The sequence below is a fragment of the Conger conger genome, chromosome 3, assembly GCF_963514075.1.
Source record: "Conger conger chromosome 3, fConCon1.1, whole genome shotgun sequence".
NCBI classification, from domain to species: domain Eukaryota; kingdom Metazoa; phylum Chordata; class Actinopteri; order Anguilliformes; family Congridae; genus Conger; species Conger conger.
The window spans coordinates 12,666,504-12,676,780 of NC_083762.1; the positions used below are offsets into that span (position 1 = coordinate 12,666,504).

Here is a 10,277-nt window from a genome sequence, read left to right on the forward strand (position 1 = left end):
CAGGGACAGCGTCCAGGGAAACCCACAATGAGGAGACGAAGGTCAGCTTAAACGCTGAACGCATCCAGGAACCACTGCGGGCGGGACTGAAGAACACCACCACTCGCCATAGCCCGGGATAACACCATTGGCCAGCGTCACCCAGGGAGCCTCAGCTGGCAGGTTGTGCCCCGGCCCCGTCCAGCTGGAGCCTGCTAGCTGCCTCCCGGCTGCACAGCCACGCAGTGGAGCAGGTCAGCTGATTCTGCGCTATCTAGCACCAGCGTGTCGTAGCCCACAATCTCACAGAGGATGCAGCAGATGCGAGCCGCCTGCGGTCGCAGCCGGGAAATCCAAATAGGGTTAAAAACATGCAACTCAATTGAAAATAATCACAGTAAGAAAATCTCAAGTTGTTAATAATCAAAGAAACTCTTCCCTGCATATTTGTCTTAAGTGAAGTCGATGCAATTGGCCCGGGTAAAAAATAATTGTAATACAAATAAAATGTCAATAAAATAACCCAAGGAGACTTACAACTAATTTCCAACTTGATTTAAACGGCCGTCCGAAACTATAATCTACACAACACAAACTGGAGTGTGACTAATGTCACTAACGCGGATTAAAGGTGGTTCAGATAAAACTGAGCAGAACAGGCAGAAGCAGAGGCGGCAGGCACAGTCTGGTGTTCAGCCATTTTAAGGAGGTGGAATCCGCCAGCCCTGCATACATGGAGCACACAGCAGCTGAAGGCTTTCCCTCAAGGTTTTTGTTTACAGCTTTTGTGTATGCCAGAGCTAGCTTAATTTCCATCAGGGCTGGAAAAACTGCTCCCGTGTGCCTGCCTAACCACCATCGACACTCGCAAGAGACACCACACGTTCCCACAGACGGACATACTCCCAGATGCGCCACACACACACACACACACACACACACACACACACACACACACACACACACACACACACACACACACACACACACACACACAAAGATACCACACGACACAGACACGACACGCACGTTTCCACAGATGTATGCACACACTCTCCGTGCTCCCACACACACATTTCCCGAACTGGTTCTTGCTGTGTACCATGCAGGAAACGTCAGGGATCGAACAAGGCAAGCACTGACGAGCAGGTCCTGGTACGAGAGCCCAGTCACAACATCTCAACTGATCTCCACTGGCCTCAGCCTGGTGACTCAGAGAAATTCCCTGCCACCAGGGGACTAGCATATCCATGACCAGGGGCTCCCAGTCTTCCAGCTCGGATCGGGTCTCACCTGGCCTGTAGCAGTAACTGGACGTGAGCCCCAGCCCCTGCATTCCACCCAGGAGCCTGCACGCAGCCAAGGGCAAGACCACAAGCAAGAGTTTCCCCTGTCATGCTATACCCATGTCACTGCAGCAGCAAATCAGCGTTTCGGAAAACCTGAATTAACCACCCACTCGACAGATGAGTATTTACATTTAAAATATATACACATTTTCTTCATCGACGGTCGATGACTAATGTCATTTTCTCAACAGCTCATCCTGTTTTCAACGGAACGTACGAAGGCCACCCGGTCCCAGGAAGTTCACGGGTATGCTTCGTCATCCACTGGCTCGATATACTCGGATTCAGAAGATGTGACGGCAGGATAAATTATGCAAGTGTGGAACGGCAGTTATTAGGCAACAGCACTGCGCAAGAAGAAACGCACTGAACACAAGTGCTTCCACTCATCCTGTGAGAGCACGCTCAAGTGTGAGCACTTCAGAAGTCAACACTGGGCGTGTTCATCACTCCAAACACCAAAATATTTTATGCTTTAGATGCATTATCATTTTGCCCGCCCCCAAAAAATGCATTAATACCATACTGGGGCAGGGAGGCATACTTTATGAAAAGCAATAACATTTTTGGTAAAGCATTTAAGATGTATGCACAGCGGTTTTGCAGAAATTGAGCATGATATGATAGTCATGTCGTGACGATGACTGATGTAGAAGAACCTTCTCGCATTTTACAGCGACACTCTGCTTACACAGGGTTTGGCTAAATATTGCATTGTCATGGGCATGCAGCGATATAACTGCAAATTATTAATATACCGCAAGTTCCGCATTCTCTGAATCTTGCCCGTGCCAACAGGGGCCAGCAGCTCTGCATGGGTGGCAGACAACAGGCTTGACCCAAGGGATTCAATCTGAAGGGATAGCAGGGTTCAATGCTCCAGTGACCATGGTTAGCTCTCAAGGCAGCCGTGGCTTGCAGTCTGTGCACGCGTATGAGTGGGTATCCTCCACCCACGCTGTGGGGAGCAAGGAGAAGCAGCTGAATAGGGAGGAGAACCTGGAGGGGCTGCAGGAGGTGCATGAGCACACTTGTACACGGTTCCCTAAATTTGAACTAAAAAAATGTACAAAGTATATGCTTGGCTTTCCACAACATGAATTGGTAAAGGACATGTCCAATCTGCCATGTTTGAGCCATGAACATGAAAGGGGCTCCTGAATAAAAAATTACTGGAGAGCATGTGTCTACAAAAGCACTACATGCGTACACATCTGCCAGACGGGGATCACTGCCTCAGATTGCTGAGGGCTGATTCAAACTCGAGGACACTGGGAACATGCTGATGTCGCCGAAAAAAAACAATGCGACTACCCAAGCCATCGAGGCCAGAGGCTCGAAAATCCCCCCGTTATATAACGGCTTCATTATTCCCCTTGGCAAGTCCGTGGAGTGCGTAACAAAGCCCAATACAAAAGTAACCTGCCAAGAAACAGGCCTTGAATAATTGTACAACTGCTGCAGTTAGTGGTAAACCTGGCCGGCTGACTGACTGGACTGGTCTGGGACCAGCGCGGGTTTTCGGGGATGCTGGGTAATGCTTCACCCCCGCGCTGATCACGACTCGGTCAGTCTTACTGCTGCTTTGATGGCAGTCATTTCTGGATCCTCCAAAGCGGGGTCCTTATTCATCCGGGGAGCACCTGGGCCAGGGGCCTGAGACAAGGGCAGGGCACTCGGGAGGAGGGACATCCACAAAGGCATTGCTGCCATTGTAAAACGGCTTCATTTGCCTGATGCAAACAGATTTTGCGTTTTAAATAAAGCCTAAAAAAAGTATGTGGTGGTGCCAATGTCATGGTAGTGGAAAACAAATGTCATGTAGAATAAGCTCTATGCAAAATTTGCACTGGAATCTGAGAGTACTGCCATTTCACATACAGAATTCTTAGCCTGAATATGGCTGATAAATACTGGTATCATTTCCCAAACAACTAACTAGGCAGACTAACATTGGTTTGCGTGTGCAGCACGTGGTACCAATGGAGACGGTACTGGGGCATAGTCCCTTTCATGACCTGATTATTGCATCTAGTTTCTCAGTGCCATCAGCCCTCAAAATGGGCACCAATACGAGCTTTATGTCGAGCAGTTTCAGATAAATCACCTCGTTTCCACACCGGGAACAGCTGTACGGGCAACACGCATTACTATTCAAAACTTGTTGTTCCAAAGGCATTTAAATGACAGGCTCTTCCCCTGAACGCATTAGGACGCAGAGGCCTCCCTGCTGGCCAGCTGCATCTGAACATGCAGCCGTATTAAAAGCAGGGAAGCCACTGACGTGCAGGCCGGGCGGCTGAACGCACTGTGCCGTTTAATTCCGAGTGACATACGAGACTGCCATACGGCCAGACAAACTTCATTCATTAAAGCAGTTACAGTGGCGGTCCGCTCCACTGAGCAAATTATTGTCCGGTAACACAATCGTGCCAAACTACATTTATTCCCATTAGGCTAAGAGCATTTTAGCGGTTGGCAACATATCTAAACAACCAGGACTCGGGTCCAGGAATTGCAGGCATAATTAAACTACTACATACATGTGAAATCGCTCAAACCAAATAAAATAAAAAATTCTAAAAATGTCTGCATTATTTTGTGACCTGCATTAACGGCTGGTGCAGCACAGGCAGAGAAACACTGCAGTTGCACCCTGTGGTAGCCGAAGGAAAAGGACAGGGCCAGTTCAGTACAATCCACAGTAAGGGCCAGGTACACCTGAATGTGACGGGAGAGAACACCACAAACTCTCTGGCAGTCAGCCCCATATCAATAGCGCCTTGTCAGCAAAAGCTCAGAAAGTTGATTGGCAGAGTGCCGCACGGAGTTGCTAGGCAAGTAGGCCATTTACATAACGTACAGCATGATACAGTTTGCATGCAAATGGACACATTTCCTCATTTCAGGGTTCGAATTGTCATAATGTCATAATGTTAACTCATTTTCCACAAGACACTTACCATTCAGGGGCCTACCACAGCTGAGGAAGTGGTTCATTTCAGTCATTCCTTACCAAAAACTGTTAAGGTAAATAAGCCTGTCAATTATCCAAAACACTGAGACTAATGTGCCAATTTATTCACCAGGAAACATTGAAAATCCCACAAGACTTTAAACTTAATTAAGGCTACATGCTTGAACTGGACGAGGTCCAATTTGTCATTTTTTTTTATTGGATTCACAGCAGGTCAGACCATCATTTGAAACAGAACTTGTGGGGAAACCGGTTCTGAAAGCATTCAAAACTGAACCTCCTTACCATTTAAGGACAGCCATCTTCCTGGCTACATTTCCACCCTAAAAAAATGTTGAACAACAGGTCTTGTGAAAGATCAGAAACTCAACTAGAAAATCACAAATGAATGAGTATAAAAACCAAGGACAAATGGCATCACTGTGACTGCAGTCAGTTGCACTCCACACCAATGAATTTAAGGGAACAGACAGTATATGTCCATTTTAATATTAATAATTTAACAGTAATTATTTATTTAGCTGATGCCTTTATCCAAAGCTACTTACACTTGATTAGACTAAGCAGAGGACACCTCCCCTGGAGCAATGTGGGGTTAAGGGGCTTATTGTGGCTACACCGGGGATTGAACCACCAATGTTCCAGGTCCAGTCACATACCTTCGCCACTCGGCTACAGGCTGCCCCTTTACATTCACCTGCTCATCAACAAGCAATAAAGCAAACTTGTATGAAAACTATCAATGGCTGTAATGGGGGCAGGCTACCATTCCATCAACATCCAAGACGCTGGGTATGGTTCTAAAATGCCAAAAATGTCAGATGGACTTCGGCACTTTCTCTGTTCAATGTTATGCATACACTGAGGAAGCTATTAAGAACACTGCCGGGGTAGAATGCAGACACACCTATCAGAATGTTCACTGATCTACATACTAGCAAACAAAATCCACTGGCTACATATTCATAAAGTATCCAACTGGTACATATAGTTTGGAAATCCAGAGGCGATGGTATGACATTAAACCAGTAGTTTAGTTGAGGGGGGCATTTCTATAATCCAGAGCAAGATCAAAGTACGAAATCCAATTAATTCACAAACAGAATCTGCAGGCCAAATGCATTAGCTATATCTTTAAAAGGGAGAAACTGTGCATTCAAACTAGTCCCTACAGATTACGCCAAATGTTATAAGCAATCAAATTAGTGCCATCACGTTAGTATGACCAAAGCAAATTTACAAGCTCAAGCCAAACAACCTCAATAGATTAATGGCTAGATATGGCATTAGGAATTTGAAGCCAGACAAATCTAAACTGGGACCTGTTTTTTCTCTGCTAGGATATTAAAATCCAATCACGGAGTCTTTTCACATTTAGCTGAAACCAAGTAATCTCAGAAATGGGTCTATGAACTAAAAACCAGGGATTTCAAAAATTGGAGTGAAATATTCAATTTACTGATTCCAAACAGCCATCTCTTAGTAACCGTGCCTCTCAACAGCAATAAAAATCTGTAAACATTTGTTTGCTCTTCATACCAGCATATACAATATCATTTGGTCTAGTTTCAAAAAATTCTTTACATAATTATCTACATCACATCGCAGGTTACAGTTTAGAGGGAGACACTTCCTTATTACATGACATACTTTATAAGGCAGTGAGTGCTGAGCTAAACATGCCTTACTGTTCAAATGTTTGTACATAGTGGCAATTCCAGTTCCACAGATATTTCATTAACTTACAGGGACAGACAGTGCAGCCTACACCAAACACCTCAGCAGTACTTCTATAGCTGTGTCAAAGCTGCGATACCCACATGCGAAGTAGGCTCGATGGTGATCAATGAGGGCCAAAAGCTAATTTCAACCATGCGCACAGGTCTTATTCCCAACTTACTCTAGAGGCTAGAGAAAACATTTTGAAATAACAAATGAAATTAAAATACCAAAGGCCGTATTGGCTCTTAAAATGATAATCTTCCTAATCGTTCCATCAAACCAAAGGTCAACCATTGTTAGTGTTCATTTACCTGGAACTACGATAGTCGTTTTCTTAAAGGACATAAGCCATTTTTAACCGTTTCTAATGTTTCCATCAATCCTCACACCCTTACGAAGAACCAGAACTACAGGAATGTTCTGATTCCTCACCCCCCATGAGACGATAACACTTCCAATAAAAAACTATCACTAAGGTAAAGAAGGATCGGCATCTCTGCAGTCATTTTCAATGAGTGCTAAACACAAAAAATAAATCAATCCCAAGGCCCATAAGATGTAGTCTAAAGTGAGCAGTAATAAAACCATAATTGCGGTAAAAGCATGACTGGAAAGAACTGATCCAGATGGATCACTGGAGGATCGGTAGTCTAATCTATCCCTTCCATCCATCTATGCAGCAGAGCCTCATGATCAGCCTGACCCTTATACGCTGTGACAGCCAGGCTTAATCAGGGGAAAAAACGGTCAAACATTCTGTGGAGGATTATCTGAGGCACTGCCTAGTGTTTTAGCCGCAAAAGCAGAGACCTCAGTCCACCTCCATGCCGTGACTGACCAGCGTAACTTCTGAACTAGTCTACACTGGCCTCATCCTAGTCTGTGACAAAGCAACAAAGGGATCGTGGAGAGGTTGTGTTTGTGAACGTCTGTTTTAAACAGTTATTCCTGTGTGCTTCAAAGGAACCTACGTTACTAAAAGAGATTAACCATGCTCATATCAAGCCATGTTTTATTTTATTTTTATTTATTTTTTTTAAACAGAAGAGTAACCAGGCCTTCAGCGAGGTTGCAGGTTTCAATCCTGTATGTCCAAAAAAAGGAATTGCTTAAGACAATTATAAGATGTGTTTAGGGACGCAAATAAGTTGGTGATGACAAGGTGCACTTGACAAAGGCAGCCAATTAGGCTACTGTATATTATTTTTTTAGAGTATAACACGTATACCTTCAAACTAGGTCCAAACCAAATTAGTATTTACCACACAAACCATCTTAAAATATCCTTTAAAGTGGATTTTGCCAAATTAATACACCAATCCATAGAACCCAGGTTTGTGACTGCAATTGAACCGCAAACCAGCTATCACGAGTAAAATGCCATACAATGGGTGGGTGAGGTTACATTTGAAAGGGGAAAAACAGGCTTGACTACAGATTGAGAATGTCTTACTAGTAAGTCGTGTTCAGGGCTTTGGAGTACTTGATGGGAGGTACTAAATACCAATGAAAGATACAACAAAACGACCAATCTGCATACATATTCACTTCAACTGCATAATATATTATGCTCATCTTCAAACGTTACCAAATGAACATTAGTTAGCAAGCAACCACAAGCAGGCTAGCGAGTTAGATGAAAATCCTAAGATGGCTGATGGGGTGTTTTCATACGACGACCTACATACGTTACAAACATCGGTAGATGATGTGATTTACAAAACCAAACGCGTTTTTGACTCTTTTTTTTAACGGCCTGGTAGTAACCTCTGAAGTCACCTTGAAAATAATGCCCGTAGGCCTACAAAGTTGCTTTCGCCTGCACACAGCCGCCATTTTCTAACAGAGCAGGAAGACATGTTGAAACAAACACAACAAAAGAGGAGCGGCCATTTGCAACTTGCGCCGATAGCTTGCTAGTTAGCCATGACATTTCATATCAGAACACAGAAATACTGTATTTTCATAAGTTCAGTACATTTGCTGTGGGAAATCGTCGAAACATTTACTACGTTGTGCGATATTTTACATAAAAATACAGTGAAACATGTAGCTGATGTTATCTTATGCTGCGTTATAAGCTAGTCTATCGCTACATAGCTAACTAGCTAATGTTAACTAATGGGCTTTCGTAGAGAGCAAATAGGCCTGTGAATGCTTCAAATGAACAATAAAATGAATAGCTAGGCTACAGTTGGTGGGATTACTTGACCATACATTATTACTACTTTCAATAACCAGCTACTCGTATCCATGGTGTTCACTATTAGCTACAAGTTGGCTAATATGCATTACCGCTAGTTATCCAAGTCAGCTAGCTAAATAATGTTAGCAAACATATGCCAGATAGTGGGGAACCCATTTCTGATCATGTTTTTTTCCGTTAAAATATGAACTGGCTTGTGTAACATTAGGCTAGATTCTTACCTTATGTGTGGGATTCCCACTCCTCCCTGTAAGATTTTGTACAATTTGCTTTCGTATAATAGCTGTGGGTGTCTGGCTTTCTGGGATTCCAATTTTACTGCAACCTCCTGAAACAAAAAATGCTATCGTTATATGGGTGTTTATAACTATCAATATATCCAGTTAGCTAGTTAAGTATGTCGATGTGCATGTTAACTAAAACGTAGCTAGCGAAATCAAGATCAAGGCATGCGGATAACAATCACTTTAACGTTAGACTAATTAGTTTGAAATTTAGACAGGTTTCATACAACCGTAACTTATCAAGGGGAGCTATAAATCATATAGCTGTACATTACATCAGTAAAGCTAGATGCTAGCAAATTATTTACCCAGTAAGTTAGCTACCTGGCTAGCTAGTTCACCAACTAACTTAAGAGGGGTAAAGACCATTGCTATAGTTAGCTCGTTAGCAGCCCACGATGTAACGATCGCAAAATGACATGTTCATTTACGTTACCTCTCCATTCGTGATATTGATTGCCAGGTAAATGTCGCCAAAAGATCCGGATCCAATTTTTCTTACGAGCTTATATTTCCCACCGACTATGAATTCGGCTTTCGAGCCGCTACTGCTTGCCATATCCTCAAAATAACGAGCCAACACTCGATGGTTTCAAAAAGATACACTGGGATCGATCCGGCGCTGCCCTATTCGGTGTCTTCGTTAACAGAACATAAAGAGCCTCGGTGTAGTCGTCAGCGACCACGTACGAGAAACAATGTTGCTAGCAAACTAGCTAGGTATCGATAGCCAATTTTGAAAACGGAGCCGGCACGAATTTAACCAAATTTAAATTCGTGTCGAAAAGCTCTGCTATACAGTGAGGATTAGCAAGGCTAACTCTAACTCTCTAGCTTTTTCTCAATTGCTTTCACCAAGCCTTCCAGTCCAGTCTTTATGGTAGCTAGCAGGCTGGCTAGCTAGCTAGCGTAAGGACACCAACGGCAGTCCACAAGCCCTCTTGATTACGACGTTCCTCTTCAAAACGCCTCGGCGTGAAGGGCGATGTTATTTTCACGGTTTAACGGTTTCTGTGTTGTCCGCGCTAGTTGTGTTGATTTTACTTTCCCGTCCGTATCCTGGGAATAGTGAGAGTCGCTGCTTTCTTCCCAAAGCGCAACTCATTCACTCCGCCATCTTGTCGTTCCTCTCCCGTCTCGAGGTGGATGTACTTCTTCTCACGGAATGAGACGGCGCGAGGCACTCTGGGGGAGCGAGCAGCTGCGGGCAGGGGAGGGGTTGTGACGTCATAACCAGCGGAAACGAGCTTCGGGATCGCGCGAGAGCGCGCACCACAAACGACAAAAAAGCTAAAAAAAGGCCTTCAATGAATTGTCTAACGTAACAAAATTTCAGCTGACAAAACAGTAGCGATTTTTATGCTTATTTTAGGTGGCAAGTATTGAATGCTTTGAAACTGTTGTAGGTTACATATGCTGAAAGGACATGGTAGACGGATGCGGCTTACTGTACATGAGCAAAATGCTTCAGATCAATGACATCACTCACTTTTCAGTCTTCTCTTGTAGTGATAATTGATAATGCCATTTCCATAGAGGCAAATGTTGTGGCGACAGCTTTATTGTGGTGACTCACCACTTCTGTACAGTTATGGATCATTGGTGCCATCTATTGAGGATCTCTCTCTCGCTCTCTCTCTCTCTTCCTGCGAGGCTGAGCTATTTCCTAATGCTGAGCAAGTACAGCTTTAAAAGATTGTCATCTCCTCACTGCACATTTCTGTACACTGAAGAAGAAAAACCCACCCTTCAGCCAATCA

At 43.9% G+C, this 10,277-nt stretch overlaps 1 protein-coding gene across 4 annotated transcripts in view; it reads right to left on the reverse strand.

Moving 5' to 3' along the window:
• The window catches only part of csnk1a1 (casein kinase 1, alpha 1), a 35,065-nt gene extending 25,392 nt beyond the window's left edge, over nucleotides 1-9,673 (reverse strand). For all 4 annotated transcript variants that reach the window (XM_061233755.1, XM_061233754.1, XM_061233752.1 and 1 more), the window contains exons 1-2: nucleotides 8,954-9,673; nucleotides 8,455-8,561 (exon numbers count right to left, since the gene is read on the reverse strand). In XM_061233755.1, the coding sequence (XP_061089739.1) occupies nucleotides 8,455-8,561; nucleotides 8,954-9,076 (230 nt within the window). In that variant the 5' untranslated portion in view covers nucleotides 9,077-9,673. The remainder of the gene's footprint in view (nucleotides 1-8,454; nucleotides 8,562-8,953) is intronic.
• Between the last annotated feature and the right edge of the window lie 604 nt (nucleotides 9,674-10,277).